General features: G+C 39.2%; 1 protein-coding gene across 4 annotated transcripts in view; it reads right to left on the bottom strand.

The window, feature by feature from the left end:
• tpm2 (tropomyosin 2 (beta)) overlaps positions 1-17133 on the bottom strand; it is a 41478-nt gene extending 24345 nt beyond the window's left edge. For 2 of the 4 annotated variants that reach the window (XM_067574889.1, XM_067574890.1), the window contains exons 1-3: positions 16877-17133; positions 12601-12726; positions 3398-3531 (exon numbers count right to left, since the gene is read on the bottom strand). In XM_067574889.1, the coding sequence (XP_067430990.1) occupies positions 3398-3531; positions 12601-12726; positions 16877-16990 (374 nt within the window). In that variant the 5' untranslated portion in view covers positions 16991-17133. The remainder of the gene's footprint in view (positions 1-3397; positions 3532-12600; positions 12727-16876) is intronic. The other 2 variants (XM_067574887.1, XM_067574888.1) reach the window with 1 other exon arrangement.
• Between the last annotated feature and the right edge of the window lie 1658 nt (positions 17134-18791).

Here is an 18791-nt window from a genome sequence, read left to right as displayed (position 1 = left end):
TCCTTGATGCATTCAAAAGCTGTTTGTTGTGCGTGACACCATGTCCATACATTCTTGTTTTTCAGGAGCTCACACAGCAACTGCCTTATTGTTGAGAGGTTGGGGATGTGTCTTCCGAGATAATTCACCATTCCCAGTATCCTTGGTGGTCACAACTGCCAAATAGCAATCCCGGACCAGTCAATGTGATGCCCAAGGAACCGCAGCTGACTCTGCCTAATGGAGCACTTCTCACAATTGAGCTTCAGACCAGCTGTCTCTACGCACTCCATTAAATTCTCCAGGCAACTGTCATGCTCCTCATCTGTGGCCCCATAGATCACAATGTCGCTCATGAAGACCTCAGCGCCTTTCAGCCCCTGGAGGGTCCCCAACATCTTCCCCTGGAAGATTTCGGGTGCGCTCGTTTTACCGAATGGGAGCCACTTGAAGTTGAATCTGCCAAATGGCGTAATGAAGGTATTGAGCTTATAGCTGTCTGGAAGTAACGGTATCTGGAAGAACCCACTGGCGGTATCAAATGAAGAAAAGAAACCCTCATCAGTAATAGGCAGGATACACTGTTCTCTTTTCACAGCCTCGTTTAGCCTCTTGAGATCAACAGATACAGGCTTTACCTGTGCTCTTCTTCAAGACTGGCACCCTGAGTGCACACCAGTTGATAGGCTGCCACCCTCTTGATGATGCCATTTCTCTCCATCCCCTGGAGCTCCTCCTTTACCTTTTGCAGCATAGGGAGAGCACTGTCTTTCAGTTATATTGTCACAGGTTCAGTCTTTCATGTCTCGTGCTCACCATATTACTGTAGATGTCCTCTGTTGCGCACCGTTTCATCCACTCTCCTCACCAGATTCATTTTCACAGACATTGGCCTGCTGAGTAGGCTGTGAGTGGGTAAGTCTTTCCTTTGTGGGTAACAGTGTTCTGAAAGGTAGGTTTCCTTGCCGATGCCATCCAGATCGGCCCTGGTGTCAAATTGAAAGTCAACCGGTGTAGAGGCTACCAGCAACTCAAGAGCCCATTGCTCTGGTGCCCCATTTGCTTTACTCACAGCCCTGAGAAAGTATGACTGTTGCTTCTCCGTTTGCTATGTAACCTCACTGCTTTCCTGTTCCTACACACTCTACTCCAATGTCCAACGTTGTTGCATGTATTTCATGTGGATTTTCTAGCTGGGCAATTTTCATCTTAACTGTGCCACACTTTCCCACACTTTCTACATTGTCCTTTATTTGCCCCTCTCAGCTTACCATGGTAGTTAGTGTACCACTTGTGAGTGACTTTGTGTATCACCCCCTTTGCCTCTCCTTGCATGCTGACTTGTGAAGCAACCTCCTCAGACTGCCTGACCATCTCTGTGGTCAGCTCCTGCGTCAGGTCCTTTGTCAGCTTTAACTTTCATGAGACATCTTTGTTGAGTATTCCAACAACAATTTGGTCTTGGATATTCTCACCAAACTGGGACATCTGGTCACTGTATACAATCTGGCTAATTATCTTCAGGACTTCTTCCCTTACATCTTCATTCCCTCTTTCCAGGAGGTTGATGAGATGTAGATTCCATCTTCTGCTGTAACGTTTACCTTCTTCGGTTTTCCCTTTTAGATCTTCCATGCGCTTATCCAGCGTTTTTACCTTGTCCTTAGTCTCATTTACTTGAAACCCAAGCCCTTTTATCTCTTCTTTACTTCGTTAATGTCCACTGTGTTATTATTCTTATTCTGTTCAAAGACAGAGAAGCATTCCTTCAGCTCATAGATGGCTTTGAGAATGTCGGCGTTTGAGACTCTCTCATTCTCATTTTTGTTGACACATATTTTCTTCGGGTTTGGAGTCTTACTTGGGGTCTCAGGAAGGGGTGAACACAAACCATGGAAGGTCTCCTCTGGTTCCATGTTCATCACTTGTCCTCCTTTTATGGCCTTCCATTGCATCATTGCTTTTCATTAGGCTAATTTATGCTTCCTCGCATCCTCTCTCGTCCCACGACCCGGAAATCATTTCCCCTCTGCTATCATGGAGGATCTTCTAATCCCTTAGCTTAATGAAAATCCTAATGAAAAGCAAGCAGCATTAGCTTGGTAAGTTAATTAGTTGCCACACATGTCGAAGTTTTAGGGTATTTTCGGCCATCAAAGGTCTTTTCTTGGCTATTAATACACACTTGTTGGTGCATCTATCAAGTTTTAATAGTTCAGCAAGTTGTTAAATAGCTGGTCTCATAAAAGTAACATAAGGTACTCAGCTAGTGGTGCAGAGATTAGTACATGTCACATGTTGCACACCCCCCCCCCCCCCCCCCCCCCCCCCCCCCCCGACCTCCAAACTCCTCTTCTTTAATTTTTAATGATGCTTGGCAGCCAGCTTGCGGGTGCATTACTGCCACCTACTGGACTGGAGTGCGGAACAGTCGATTGGTAGACAACAGAAAAGGAAAGTTGGACCATGAAAAGTTGGAAGCAGATAGGATCTAATGAAAGATGCTATTGGTTGCATTAAGGGAAATGTAGGATTGAGTGTTTGTAAAAATCAGGATATCTCTGCTGTATTGGTTTGGACCATTCTTTTAAATCTATCATCCTAAATTCTGAAAGCACTATACTAAATCACTGCATTTCTCTCTTTAATGACTAATGCTTCACTAACAGGGGGGCCTGTGGAGACTATGTGGTTAAAGCTAAACTTCGACATTTTGTGTCTAATTGACTAATGGGAGAGCACTTCAGTCAGCAGCTGTGAAATGTGCTGCAATGTAATCTGATGGGATTATTTTGGGTGTTAGTTTATCCTTTTGTTCCCCCTCCACATTTGCAATAATAAAGTTATCTGTTTTTTCACTAACATATCTCATAAACTCTGCATCTTGTAAACGTGCTCTATTCACTCTCCATATTCAATTACTGTTTATTTTCTGTTGGCACCTTATAACAAAATTTAGGAGAATGATCTGATATCACAATTTCATAATTTTTTGAGCCTAATACATTGTTGACTGCAGATTTTGAAATAAAAACATAATCAATTCTTGAATAGCTTTTATTTTCTCTGTGAATAATAAGTATAGTCTTTTGTTGTTGGATAAAATGATCTCTATTATTTGTTCAAATAAAAAATTTTTTGGTGGGTCCTTAAACCTTTTTAAAGTATGTTGTTTGAGTTTATCAAAACTATAATTAAAGTCCCCTCCTATAATTATAATTCCTTCATATAGTTCCCTTCATACTGCTGACTGCAAAATTATTAATAATTGGAAGGTAGCAAGCAATTGGAGACTGTGCTCTAACTAACAAATTGATAGAGATGTAGTAGTAGTAGTAGAGAACAGGACTTTTTAGTTTCTTTGGAAACCCTAAGACTGTTGTTAAGACTTTAGGTGGATGGACATAAAGCTCTTCACCTCTCACTCTCATCTGCAGCTTTCTCAGCCTCTTCCAGCTTCTGCAGAGCAGTAGCCAATCTCTCCTGAGCTCTGTCCAACTCCTCCTCCACCAGCTGGATACGCCTGTTTAGAGAAGCCACCTCTGCCTCAGCCTGCAGGGACACACACACACATACACACTATGCTGTAGATAAGAGTTTGAAATCACATTATATTCATAATGATTATGATAACAGCCTATAGCCAGGGGCCTATAGAACAGCACACAGAAAATAATCAATATCTGAACATATCCAAAACATAATAATAAAAAAAACAATTAATACAACAATTTTGGTGTTATTTGATCCGTATTTAAGCATTTCAATGACAAAAATAGCTATGACCATACTGCAAGCTTTGATGCTAAATTGAAATGTAGTATTCACAGGATGTTTTTTGATGTGGCTAATATGTGATATCAGTTTAACCAAGTAAACCGTATGTACAGATAACATCAATGATGTATCACCTGGGCCACTCAGACCTATTCCAAGGAAACTGAGGTTGGAGCTCAGCTAGTTTATCATGTGAAGGTCAGGCTCTTTGTAAAATATAAAAAGACAGTGACAAGAAAAGAAACAAACAAAGAAGAAAAAATACCAGCAAAAACAACAGGTGACCAGCCCTTTGAGTCAGAAAAAGAAGAAAAAATGATAGCAATAAAGAAGAGTCACTCCCATAAGCACAAAAGACGTGATAATGTCATTGTTGCAGAAAAAGTATTTTACATTTTGGTGCTTTGTTCAAGTTCTAGCACTCAGAGTGTCTGTTAGAAGGCAACGCCTGTGTGAGATGGAAGTTTGCAATTTTCCTTGAGAGTACATTCGTCTAATTAAAGGAGCAGAATCCTCCCTCACGTTCGAACCATAGTTTTTTGGGTTTTTTTTTTTTTACCTAAATCTTTGCTGAGTAGTAATTATTCAGGTTTTTAAATTTCGTGTGTGTGGAAAAGTGCGTGTAACTGAGTTCTACTTATCAGACTTACAACTGGGCTTGAATGAGGGTCAAGAGTGAACACTTGAAAATGATATTTAGACTCTTAAAGTGAACCTCAATCGCGATAAACGCCAGCATTTAAAGAACAATTTACTGTTATATTATCATACCCAATTATGACAATACCTTTCCAAAAATGTTAACTAGATTTTGCCTCCTCCACTGCAGGGCTACTGAAATATAATCTTGACAGCAACATGGTAGCTCGTATTACTGCTACTTCCAGTTACTCTTAAGGTGACAGTTACCTAACATTTAGTTTCGACAAGAGTTTTATTGAATATTTATTGTCTTAGTGCTTATTGTCTACATGTATTATTTGATTACTTTCCATTTTTAATAATTCCTTGCGCTAACTTGAAACGTGAATTCCTATAGAGAGTAGGAGTGGATCGGTGATTGATGGTGCAGCGGGGGTCGAACAAGTGGTGACAGGATAGTTACCCTCTCTCTGGCCTGCCTCTCCATGTCCGCCTCCGCCTGCAGCAGTTCGGCTCGGTCCTCTGCCGCGTACGCCACTTGCTGCAGCGTTTGGATTTTCCGTCTCACCGAGTCTATGGATGTTAGAGCCGCCATGCTGTGAAAAGTCAGCTAGTTTTGTCAGGGTGTTACCGTGGCAACGGTGTCAAAAGTCGGAATCAACATATGTTCTTCCTGTTACAATTTCAAAATAAAGCAATTATCGATAAGCCTTATTTTGTTTTGAAAGATGAGGATATTATGCCCCCTTACTTACTCATTAAAAATATCCCATTATCATCTAACGTAAATTTGACCTTAACGCGCTGAACGGAAAGTGCCACTCAGGAGCAAAGTTAAGTTAAGTTAAGTAAGTTCTGTACATATTCTGTAGAATATTTGGTAAAGACAGCATGGCATATTTCCCCTGAGACAAAGCCGGAGAACAGCCGGCTGACAGGATTTCACCAAGTATTGAAAAGGGGCCTTGAAATGGCAACACATGCCATTCAGGCGTACTGCCACACTAGAGGGTCAACTATTTTCCTTACTGGTTTTAAATCCACCCTGATGCTCTATGGTTTGGCTCATCTCCAGATGGTGTTGCCTTTAACCCATTAGAGAATCCCCAATTCGGCCTTGTTGATATAAAATGCCCTAATGTGAAAGCTATGTTGACTACCCACATCTTAAAATGCAAATTGGCAAAGAAAACTGCAAGATGCCTATTACCAACAGGTGGGTGCATGGACAGCTACTCGTTATGGGTATGCAGTGGTGTGACTCTGTGGTGTACAGTATGTAATGACATACAAACTAAAACCCTGATCAAGACAGACATAAGACTCTTTAATGGTTGGTTAACCTTTAACAAAATTTGAATTTTGCAGACTATTCAGTTGAAACAGGTGAGGAATTTTTAACACATTGTCTAATCAGTGTTGAACACATAAAAACTGCAAAAACACGAGTAGCATACAGCTCAAAATTCTGTGCATCGGTACATATGGTCTATAGGACTTAGCAGGAAGATTCATATTTTGAAACAAATGACCAGGTACAGGTGATGTGTGAACAGAGAACAGAGAATAACATCTTAAAAGTCTGGTTTAAGACTGAAACTAATAATTTCAATTATCAATTGGTCTTCTGATTACTTTCTCAAATAATTGCTTGATCTAAAAAAAAAGCCAGAAATGAGTGAAAATGTCCATCACAATTTTCTAGAAGCCAAACTGACATTTTTAAATGTCCTTTTTTGTCTGACCAACAGTCTACAATCCAATAATACTTTTAATTTCCATATAAGGAAATGTTTGGACTTAAAAAGTGACATGATTCCTCGTAAAAATAGTTGCACATTAATGGTGTTCACCCCTCCAGATGAATTCCAAAGACTTGTAGAATCAGTGCCAAAGCTGAGCAACACCAGTCTTCAAAAAGATATTCCCTCATTTAGTGTTTTGATGATAGTGGTCGAGAGCGCTGTCTAACCCGTCAGTCCAAAACCTCCCATAGGTATTCAACTGGGTTGAGATCTAGAGACTGTGAAGGCCATAGCATATGATTCACATCATTTTCATACTCATCAAACCATTCAGTGACCCCTCGTGCCCTGTGAATTGGGGCATTGTCATCCTGGAAGAGACCACTTATCACCCGTCTGTATGTATACGTACGTATGTATGTCTGTAAGTAAGTAAGTAAGTAAGAAAGTTTGTCCTTTGCATATCTCGAGAACTGTTCATCTGACCTACTTCATACCTGGCAGGTGGATTTCTAGGGGAAACGAGGAAGTGCAATGTCAATGTGTGAAGTTCTTTGGATGAGCGGTTCTCGAGAAATATATAAAAATACCTCATAAATAATGTTGATTAGCTTCTTCTTCTGCCCATGGAACCAAGGAACGGAAATACAGACAACACCACACTGCCATCGTAACCCATACTGTGGTCAGAGGTGGGATTACATCCATAGTGTTAATGGTTTGAAAATGTTTAAGAGACTTAAGCTCTACTTATTGAATTGTGTAACGTTACTGTGAACAAAACTTGGCGCATACGTGCAAGACTTGGTGGTGGATGTCTCAGGCACGTACAGAAATATATTAAAATACGTCATAAACAACGTTGCTTCTACAACATTTATTTGCTTCTTCTTCTGCCCATGAAGTTAACGAGCGGAAATACATACAGCCCCACTCTATCATCGCAACGCACATTGTGGTCAGAGATGGGATTACATCCGTAGTGATGCTTAGAGGATATTTTTGGTCATAATTAAAATTAAAAGTCCAAATAGAAAATTAAAAGTGATCAAATTAAAAAGATTATTATTTTACAACTCTACTGGGAATAATCAGGCCATAATTAAACTTGAAAAGAAAAAGGAAATTGAAAAATGTAAAATGATAATCTGAAAATGTAAAGTGACAATGAAAGAAGTGAAATTTAAAATACAAAAGCTTAAATGGAAATGCTTGGACTGCAAGCTTAAATTGTAAAGATGATATTAAAATAGCTATGGAAATAGGAAAAGGGAAACATCAAGTATGAAACTCAAAATGGGAAATGGAAACTCTTAAATGGAAATACTTAAAAGCTTAAATAGAAAAAACTTCTCTTTTTTTTTGCATTTTCATTTGCACTTTACCATTTGGCATTTTAAATTTTATCTTTTCCATTTTCCATTTGGCATTTGACATAAATGAGAAGGCATGGCCCAAAGGTTGGAGGGAGGGTTTGAAATGGCTGGGGTGCAGAGGCACCTTATGAACAGCAGGGAGAGCTGACTGCTAAAGAGCACAGTGAGTTTGGCAGAGCAACATGAGTCCAAACTAGAAGAGGCACCGCACCATGCTCTAACATCCACATTGGCTGCTAGCCAGAGCTAGCCTCATTGCTGACAGAGGTGCTGGAAGATTATGACTGTACAGTAACTGTACACATTTATTGTGCTTCATGTTATTTGCTTCTACTTTATTTATTTATTTATTTAGTTGCTGAAATTAGAAAGATATGATGGCTCATTTGGCTGCCAACTCACAGCCACAGGTTTTTATCAACTACTATTACAGTAATTCAATTATGATTATGTAGAGTTAGTCATTTGTTTTGCTGCCTTTGGAAGAATCTAACTGTCAATTTGTCAAGGCAATGACTGTAGTTACACACATAAAACAGAGCAAATACTTCCACGGGCAGTTCAGTTTCTCTCATATCCTCCGAGACAAAACACAAATCTTTTGAGTAAACATAATGTTAGCAGCATGTTTAGCAGATCAGCAGCAGCGAGTGAACTGTTATGCCTACACAGGAGGTGTTCAGGTACATGATTGAGTGTAGGTCACCCACATTTTGGAAGCACTCACAGCCCAATACACAATTATGAACACACGTAAAATGAAGGAAATACTTCCCACGGGCAGTGCAAAACCAGTTTGTCTCATATGCTCATTGTGAAGTGCCACTACAGACAAAGCACAAATCTTTGGAGCAAACATACTCACTCAAATCTGAACTGAAGGCACAGAAAATAAACAATCTAAGAACCCATTATGATCAATCCACTAGAATGCACATTATTTTATTTTTAAATGCAGCCCTTGTACCGGGAGCCTAATCATCCTCACAGGTCTCCTCCTCTTCAGAAAAAACAGACCCAGTGATTAAAACAGGTAAAAACACTGAATAAAGCAGTTTCATGTAAAATAATCAGCAAAATAAAGTACAAAATAAAGTAGGAGTGGTAAAAAATAGTGGAATCAACAGGAAAGAGCATGTAATTATAAGCAGATTAAGAATTGGTCACAGCAACCTGAATAGTACACGTTTTATCACAGGAAAACACCCAACTGGTTATCAGTGTCAGGAAAAAGAGACAGTGGAGCATGTCCTGATTTCATGCAGGAAATATGAAGAGAAAAGAAGGGCAATGATTATTACAGGTCTACAGAGGCTGAGATGAGTGGAGGCCAGGGTTACAGATTTGCTTGAGTGAGGGAATAAGGCGGAGGGGAAAAAAAATGATATTTAGATTTTTGAGAGTAATTGGACTAATTACAACACTGTAACAGATTTGGGCAACAGTGATTAAATCCAGAGGGAGGCAATGATGCAACTTAAAAGGACACCAACTGCGATATAAACCCAAAGAAGAAGAAGAAGATGAAGGGGTTGAGGAACAACTGAGAAATACTCTCAACTGAAAAGAAAATGGTTAAGTCTTGTTGTGCATGGGTGTGCCTGGTAACGATAAGGAGTGGAGAAGTGTTTGGGTTTTTCAGATTTTCATCTGCAAAATGCAGACATGCTCAAAAAAAAGTTCTGGACTCAGCATCTGAAAAGGGAGAAGATCCGGGACAGGCCAACTGCTTGTGTCGAAAAGACGGGGGCCTGACAGTGTCAGGAGTTGGGAAAACCCGGCAGCCTGGTCTTCATGACAGAATTTGTGGGGAGCATTTTGTGACAAGTAAGCTTTATGTCTCATTTCATTTTCAGTATCAAAGAAACAACTTATTTGAGGTTGTTGGTGTTATGTCAGATAGGTCAGACCACCGTGTTTAACTATATATCTTTAAACGTTACAGTTATGGCTGAAAATAAAACCAGAAATAAACAAATTTGCAGATTTCACATATCTGCGCAATTCAAATCATCTACCAGCTGTCTACCCAGAAGTGACTGTTGTTATTAGCGCAGTGTCATGGTGACTCACACCGTAAGTCTGATTGACTTGAAATTTGACACACAAGTCCAGCTCAATGTGGCCTACAGAGAGCCTCTTGGACCATAAAAGTCTGCCATGTTGGAGCTTTTGCTAATTTGCATAAACTGAAAAACAGATAAATGAATAGAACTTTTTGAATTTTGACTCAACAGTACCAATTTTGGCATACAGTCTTGGGGGACTGAAATATACATTACTATTATAAATGAGCAAGATTGATTTAAAAACATGGCTGCCATCAACCAAAATATCTTAGCAAAAGTTTTAGGCACGCTAGATGTTTAGATTCTTATCCATTATGCAGTATCATCAGGGAGGTGTCTGATCGGTCCCAAATTTATTCATGACATGACAATGACCCCAAGCATACAGCTAGAGTCATAAAGAACTATTTTCAGCAAGAAGAATAATGATGAGTCCTGCAACAAATGGTATGGTTTGGCCCCCACAGAGCCCTGATCATGGAGTCAATCTGGGATTACATGAAGAAGCACCTGAGATGGCCTAAATAATAAATCCACAGAAGAACATTCTTTCTCCAGGATGGTTACAACAACCTACCTGCAAGTTACCATGAAAAACTGTGTTAAAGTGTACCGAGGAGAACTGCTGCTGTTTTAAAGGCAAAGCTGCTCATAGCAAATATTGATTTACTTTAAGTTTCTGCTGTTTACTCAACTTTGTAAGAAGTTAATTGATAAATTAAAACAATTTATAGCAATATTTTTGTGAGCATTCTCACTTTACTTTCAGTGCCTAAAACTTTTGCACAGTACTGTATATATATTTATTTATTTATTTACTTTTGTTGCATTCATATTCCATATTTCTATGCTTGTCATTTGTAACAATAATACTGATGCACCTGTCTGTACTGTTCTTGCATTGCTTACATTCCCCTACTTGCATTCCAATTTGCACCCCCCTCTGTTATACTCAAAATGTTTGTAAAGTTCAATATAAATTACCAAAGTTCTCAGTTACATTTGTGGAATGACTGTAAAAATGTTCAATTTTGAAAATGAATTTAAATCATATGGTTTAATATGTGAGACATATTATACATCAGAATCACACATAATAATGCAGGTATCTTCTAGTTGACATTGTGGGTGTATGTGATGTGCTATTGTGTGTAGCTTTGTATTTTATATAATGTATCCTGTGTGTTTTTTGCTCCTCCACTAAAAACTTTCCCCATCGTATCTCCTGCTGCACGTACAGTGTAAATGTGTTTGTGAGTAGAACCTGATGTCCAGAGGCAGAGATGTTTATATTGGAGCTGAACATCATCTAGCAGACTCCTGCAAGTCAGAAATGCTGAGTCATATCTCATACCACATAATACCACATACCATATAAGAGCTTTTTCGACCAAAAGTTCCAGGTCCTCAAAAAGGGGCTATATACTGCAATTGCGATGTCCCTAGTTCGAGTCCAGCCGCAGATCTTTGTTGCATGTCATTCACTGTTTCTGCCTACTCTTCTTTACTATCAACTCTGAAGCGTTCACAATCAAATTAAGGTGGCAATTACAAAAAATATAGATTAAATGTGAACCTGAAAGTCAGTCTTTTAGGTTTTTAAATGCTGAGACTGTCCTCACGAGAGAGACAACAGTGTTTATCATTTGTGTTAACACTTCCTGACTTCCTGAGTTCGGAGTAGCTGGTTGGGCATACAAACTGACTTTGAGTCTGGAGATTGCAGTTCACATCTCCTCCAACAGTCAATGTTGGTTTCTTTTCATGACCATTATCTTTGTCAAACTTACATTTACAAAGGATTAGCAGTTAAGCTCAATACGCTGCTTGGCCACTTACTGAAAACTAAGAAAATAAAAACCTAGTCTCTGGAAAATTATCACAGCAGCAGTACGATTCTCTTTGATCTCAGTGCTCGGGAAGAGGGTAGCAAATGAGCTCAACTGAACCTACCTGATATGTGTGGTTTTCACACATTTAATTGACAAACACCATGAACCAAACTTTTGTCCTGGGTGTGTTTTTTTCTGTGCAGCAGCACCACCTAGTTGGGCCCCAGTGTCCATTTTCAAAAGGAACTCTGATAGCACACTGTGGCTGTGCCATGCTGTGAGTGAGAGCATTGCATGGCCAGCTGCTCCTATCCAAAAATGACCTGACACTGTCAAAAAGGAGAAATACTCCAGTTTAGCACACTTAAGATTACTATTAGTGCATAATTTACAATTATTTATGATTGATGATATATTACCATAAAAAACCTGTATTACAGGGCACTGTGTGCAGTTCTGCAAAAAGATGTTCCACATGGACCTTATTACAGCTGGCCAAGGAGCAGCAGCATCTGTACAGACTAGTTCCAAGCAAGGACTCAAGAAACTAAATCCTGTCAAGCCATGTCAAGCTCTCCAGATTGGTTAGAATAGATGGACCTCAAGGTGCTGACAAGCTTTATGATATGTTAGTAGAACCTGATACTGTACATGACAGACTTAAGACTGTCTCTGCTGCAGCTGTCAGCAGTGACACACTACTCAGCAGCAGTTTTCCATTGGAACTGATAAAGATGCTTTGGAGATTTTGCACAGCTTTAAATTGTACTTCTGAAGATCAACTTTAAATGGTTATGATTATTGGAAATGTATGAGATGTGGGAGTGTGAAGTGTTAAGTTGGACTGACAGTAACAAACTGGCCTGTGCATATTTAAAACACAGGAGGAGCTAAGACTGCTGGTTTATAGCACTAATAATATAGCAGATGGTCTGAATTTACAGTACTGTAATTCTAGTTCAACAGCCTGGTGTTAGTTTCTAAACACCTGAAAGAATTCGTTTGAGTTGTGATATATGAAACATTTCAGAACGACAGCACATGTAGTCAACAACATGACACCTGTGTGACTGTGTGAGGGATCAGATGTGACTGGACTAAGTACAATAGGTCAATTTGGTCTTAATATAGTTGCCTCTCTCCAGTAATGTGACCCCTGGCATCAGCTCCCATCACTCACATCTGCTGCCTTTTTCTCCGCCTGCTCCAGCTTCTCCTGGGCATCCTTCAGCGACTCGGAGTATTTGTCCAACTCATCTTCCACTCCTTTCAGCTTTTTCTGCAGACCGAGCAGCTCCTCCTCCAGCTACAGGCCAAATACACCAACACACAGTACACATATACAGACAAACATGTCAGATAGTCATAAAGCTTGTTTTTGGCATGCACAACTATAAATGATATTGAAATTTTACACCACTAGCAGCATGGCCTATGACGGCAATATTCTCTATCCAACACTACAGTCCAAAGCACATCTTCAAAGCACTGTCTTAACACATCTCCTACAAAATAAAACCATTTTTCACCACCATCTTTCCCAGCCTTAAGTATGCTCCAAACAAGAAGACATCATATTCGGGGGGGGCTACATCTGACAATTTTTATGGCTTTTCAGAAAAAACAATCTGACTATCATGCCCACTTTATGCAGTGATTGGCCGGGTGTGTGGAGTTGTTAAAGAAGATAAACTAGTTCTGTCACTTTTCATGTGAGCGGTGGAGTGCAACATCATGAACACATTCGGGGAAAGGCTGAGAGTATTCGTCTCCCCCCTGCCTTCTAGTGAGGCCAAAGGTAGAAACACCTTTGCCTTTACACGTGAGAAAATGAGAAAATTTTGAAGATATATTTGGTCTGAACAGTTTGCTTTGGCACTGAACGCTTTGCAGATATATTCACTATAAATGTTTTCTCATTATGTTGATAAAAAATGGAATCAAGGCAGAACTATGTATCCTATAAAATGTTCCTGCTATTTCAAATTAGGTGACCTGCTGAGCTTTCCTCTAGCACCAACACCATGCAAGTGAGGTTTGAAGGCCCATCTCACATCCCCTCCTGGCCTAGTGCCCTCGCAGACTTGACACAATGACAGTTATCATGTCACAAAGGTATGGCCAAACCTATCATCATCCATTAAATGCAAAAGTTTCTTGTCTCAATTATACATCATATGCAGCAAACCAATGTCTGTTACAAAAGGTATCTCAAATTCTAACAAGTATATTACTATGAAATTTGATTTACACATTTATGTTTCCCAGAAAACGAATCCTTATGATTTTGGAAACTAATAATAATCTAATTGGAAGATTGTCATGAAATTCGCGGAGCATGATCATGCTCCCAAGAGGATCAGATCTTATTTTAATGACCCCATAACAGAAAATCTGAATCTATCAAGCAGATTGCTCTTTTGCTCCCCGGGAGATGAGCCCTCTCCATTTTGAACTTAAGGCTATTGTTATCTGATGATTCATCTCCAAAGATTGTTTCAGCGAGTTGCCATTTTCAACAACAGCTTCAAGGACTATAAAAAGCCATTTGTAAATGACCGTGATGTGGCCTGACCACAATGTCCCCAGGACAAATGTCCTTTCTATATCACTTCTGACAGTCTCTCCCAGCCTGTAGCCATGTAAGGCCTGTCAGTCACAAATAGCCTGGGACAGTCCTGATCCTACAGTCGGCATTGTGGCAACTCCCAAACTGAGTTGTCTTGACTGTCTTTCTGTGTGGATCAACAATTCAAAGAAGGTGGGGGTCTTTAGAGGGAACACAGAAATAGACATGCCAGTATTAAATGCACCCAGGCAGAGAGAAGTGATTGTACAGGCATTGTGATCACTGCGAGCTGGGACCCTCTGGGAACAAATGCTATGTGGACAGTTGCATAGTTGAATAGTTGTTATCTATTCATAGATTGCTACCTGATCTTGACTATTACACTGTGGAGCTGCAAAGGAGAGACAGCAGGTTTCCATAAAGGAATATCACTGTGCTCTGCAGCTTAAACAATACTTCTACCGAATTTATTAGTTCATGGCTTGAAAATGAAGCTGGATTTGGCAGGAAGGTGGGGGGAAACACACAGTAGTTGGCTGTATATAATATATAAATGAGACAGCAAATTTTGAATGTACTGGATGGTGATATTTATTGGCCATGAAGGGATAAAATACGCTGTGACAACACATCTCAAAGTATTTTTCTAAAGGGTTCTTCACTGTATTGACATTGGTCAAATTTGACATTTTGACATCAACATATGTACAAATATGCCTGCTCATTTACATAACAGAGATGGATAATTGATAAACCAATCTATGCATATTCTCTGTGTGTGTGATATCAAACCTCAACCATGAATAAATGTATGCAGGACATCAAATAGGCAAAACACAGATGCCTTCAAAAATAAACATAGAGCATTTGGGCTCTAGACTACTGACTGGTTGATCTGCTGTTGTTGTTTTTATTATTATTATTATTATTTCTTTCATATTATCACATGTAATATCCATAATGATATATTAATAATGGGTCATCATCCAAGCTAGGTCTGTTGAAGTCTCTGCCCCAGGCATACTGTCTAGAGGGCTGCAAAAGTGCATATGAGGCCCCTTGTGGGGTTGATGAGTTGTGGATTTGGACAGCCCTCTGCACTCAGACTTACCAAGAACACACCTGTTTAGTCTGCAAATTCAGACATTTGGATTTAGCCAGTATTTTTGGTCCAGAGGATATCTTAACACTTTGGTCCAAGCTTTGGTGTAATTATGTGGGGCCACTTCAACAGTTCATTAACAGTTAAATGAAAAAAAGTATTCAAAATCTCAATAATTAAACACATTTGAAGGTGTCTGAAGTGCGGGCAGACTTGACCTCAGTTTTTTCTAAAATCCTGGTTATAGCCCTGTGCACATTCATTCTCCCAAGGATAAGGATCAGGACAAACTTGATCTTATATTATATGAAGAATAAGAATTGTATAATTCAATAATTCAGTGCCACGCTTTTGTATTGTGGGGTGTTTATCCATTTATATTAATTAATTGAGAAAGTTGTCTGCATTCAATTTTCCAAATACCCAACGAGATACAACTAGTTTTAAATTTTTTGTCTGAAAGGTACTGATGATCCTACTAAATATCTGACTGTGGAACTCTTGCCATTTGAATTATTCTTGATCTAAGCAACACAATAGATCATGAAATTGTAATTCATCATCTTGGGAATCATGAGGAATACAGAAACAGCCTTTGTTCCTTGCCCTGTGCACATTAATTCTCCCATGACTAAGAGATATGGTGTACTGCAAGGTTCCATATTAGGCCTCATATTATTTTCAATTTGTGCTGTTTGACCAATACATTGACTGTCAATGTATTGGTCAAACATCCATAGATTTATTACCTTTAACTACTACTTAGATTGCTGTATTTCAGTTTATTCTGCCCTCAGCCTTCAGTTAGTTAATCATTTGACCGATACTGAATTTTTTAGTTTGATACCAATATATCACAATTAGAGATTTGATTCAAATCTGCTGACGATATATTTGCCAATATTCAATTATTTTAGATCATATATGACAACAAACATTTTTCATAATGATCCCCTCAATTTTGTTCCTGGGGTACCCTGTGTGTAAGTGTCGAGGCATTGACAATGAACCAGTTCACGTCTGGTTTGGTCATTTCCCATCTGTCACCTCTCTACTGTCCACTTTCTAATACAGGCTTAAAATGCCCTAAAATAATTAAAACAAAATTTGTTCATAAAGAATAGTAGTGTAACAGTCAGTAAACATACACCAGTGATGTCAGCACACAACAATGTCAATCTAAAAAGTTTGTTAACATTAGCTAACTTTAGCCACTGGTCATACCAGACCAAGTAAGGCAGGAGCGGCAAAGCTCCTGACTGAGAAAGACTGTGTTTTATTGGTTATGAATTTAACATTTCATTTGTAAGAAGAAAGAAAGTGGTCTTTCTTTTTTCAAAATCCTGCTCTAAGGCTGATTTTTATCAGATGTTAAGCCCCTGTGAGCCCCAGCTCATGGGGCCCTCCTGATGGTTTCAAGGACCAGACTGATTAAATCTATCATGCCTTCAAACACACTGCCTGAGAAAAGTAAACTGGTGTTTTTTTCAGTCTTTGTTTGACAAATGTTATACTTGCTCAAGGTTTTTCTTCTCTTCCTTCTCTATATTCTTCGTCTGACTTCACTTTTGATATCTGTGTTGCATTATTCATATTACTATGAAACACTGTTTTGAAAGGTGCTCCATCAATAAAGATATGTTGTGCATTTGATTTTGCCAGATTTAGAACCAGAAGAAATTCCCAAATAACTAATAATCAGTGCTTCTTTCATTTCAGGTGAGAAGTGACTGAGCTGCTTTAGTTCGGCTCTAGAGAGGTATAGAGAAACTCCATCTCTCCCACCTGTTTGCATTTGTCCTCTGCTCCTTTCTTGTCTCCCTCAGCCTGCTCTGCTCGGTCTATCGCGTTCTCCTTATCCAGCTTCAGCATCTGCATTTTCTTCTTGATGGCCTCCATGGTTCCTAAGGTTGTGAGTTCTCAGTAGAAGGAGAAGTGTGCTCGGTTATCTGGACAGAGACAGAGACACCGGTCTGAGACAGGAGCGCGCGTGCAGCTTGTCTGAGCGACTCGGGGAGAGTTCGGGGATGGAATACCAGCTGCACGAGCCCCTGATTTTTTTTTTTTCACTGTGGATCCACATGGGGACGTTGTCCATATTTAGACAGCGAGTTGTCCAGTCTGAGTGCGTGACGTCGGTGTTCTGAGTGAATAAATCAGGTCTGTCCACGATGAAAGAGTTTTCGTTGATTTCATCACGTTTGCATGTGTATCACTATCCACCTGGAAGGTAACAACAAGACAAACCTCAAATCACGTCCAAGATATCTCTGGAAAGTAAATTCACCCGAAGAGAAAACTGAGACAACTATGAAGTTCAAAAGTTCATTTACACTTTCCTCTTTGAAAGTAAAGCATTGAGCATTGTTAGAGGAAGTATTCAGACTCTTTACTGAAGTAAAAGTAGCAATGCTAATCTACTTTTTACAAGTAGGAGTAGGTGAATGGAATAAAAAGTACAATACGTCCCTCTAAACTGTAATAGAGTAGAGGTAGCATGAAATGTGGCTCTAATGTATAAATAGTAAAGAGAGCTGTATGTACTTAGTTACATTTCTCAAATGTCAATAATAAAACGTAATAAATGTTAAAACGAAGAAACGTTATATCAAAATAACAGCATATAATGAAATATTAATTTGAAGATGTAAAATTAAAATGAAAACACAAATTTGAAGAGTTTAAACCGAAAATGGAAAACGATCAAGACAGGTTGCGTTTAATCAGTAGAGATAAGAACGTTTATAGTGTACAGTAACCTCTATGTAATCAGAAAATGGTAAATGACCAGCAAATTAAAACAGGATTTTCCTTTTCTTACCCATTAGTCATGCTTTTTTTCATATTTTGAGATGTGTGGGTGAGGGGGCGTGGCCCTCCTGTCAATCACAGCAGGCTAGATGGGTAAGAAGGATGGGCCAGGAGTGCACACAAGAGAGAACAAATGACATGAACCTATTGTGTAACCCTGTCCACCTCAGGTTGCAACAGTGTCACTAATGGATTACATTCATACGCAAATGATTTACATGCACACTCACTGGCGACATTCAGAGGCACTGCAGGAAGTAGTGTGATGTGTATATTACAGAGGGAACAGTAAAGGTGTGGTCAGCAACATAACCTCAATGCAAGATTTGATTACCACCCATGCTAACCTCCAGGGTCACTGTGTGGCTGGTGGATTGTGGTCATTTGTTGAATTGTGACTTTGTTTCAGAACATGAAATAAGCTCTACTAAAGCACAATATAAGGTGAGTCGTAATTTATTACTTCATCTTGAGGTCCTGTCTTGAAGAGGGTCCTTGTGTTGAAATCCGGTTTTAAGACCTTAATTATTTCAGATGATATTGCGCCTACATGATGCATATTCCTAAATTATTTTGTGTTTCAAATGAGAGATTAATAAAGGCCCAGTAGCTTATTTTTGCCCAAGGGTCCCAGAGGAGGTTAATCCGTCCATGCCTTACCAAACCTCAGTAATGCTTTCGTTACTTTAGATTTGGTAGGAATAAAAACTGAAAAAAATAGACAGTGAGCACAATATAATACAATTTATGATTATATAAGCAAAATACTTTGCCTATGAACACTTATGTATAAAATATAGTTCAATATAAACTTTTGTCCTGTAATCAGGAACCTCTAAAGGAGTCTTTCTCCTGTGTGCAGGGTGAGAAGAGAAATGGATGTCAACAG

Source organism: Thunnus thynnus, chromosome 19 (assembly GCF_963924715.1).
Source record: "Thunnus thynnus chromosome 19, fThuThy2.1, whole genome shotgun sequence".
Classification (NCBI taxonomy): domain Eukaryota; kingdom Metazoa; phylum Chordata; class Actinopteri; order Scombriformes; family Scombridae; genus Thunnus; species Thunnus thynnus.
The sequence above is the reverse complement of the archived record's forward strand: the minus strand, read 5'-3'. Positions and strand labels throughout refer to the sequence as shown.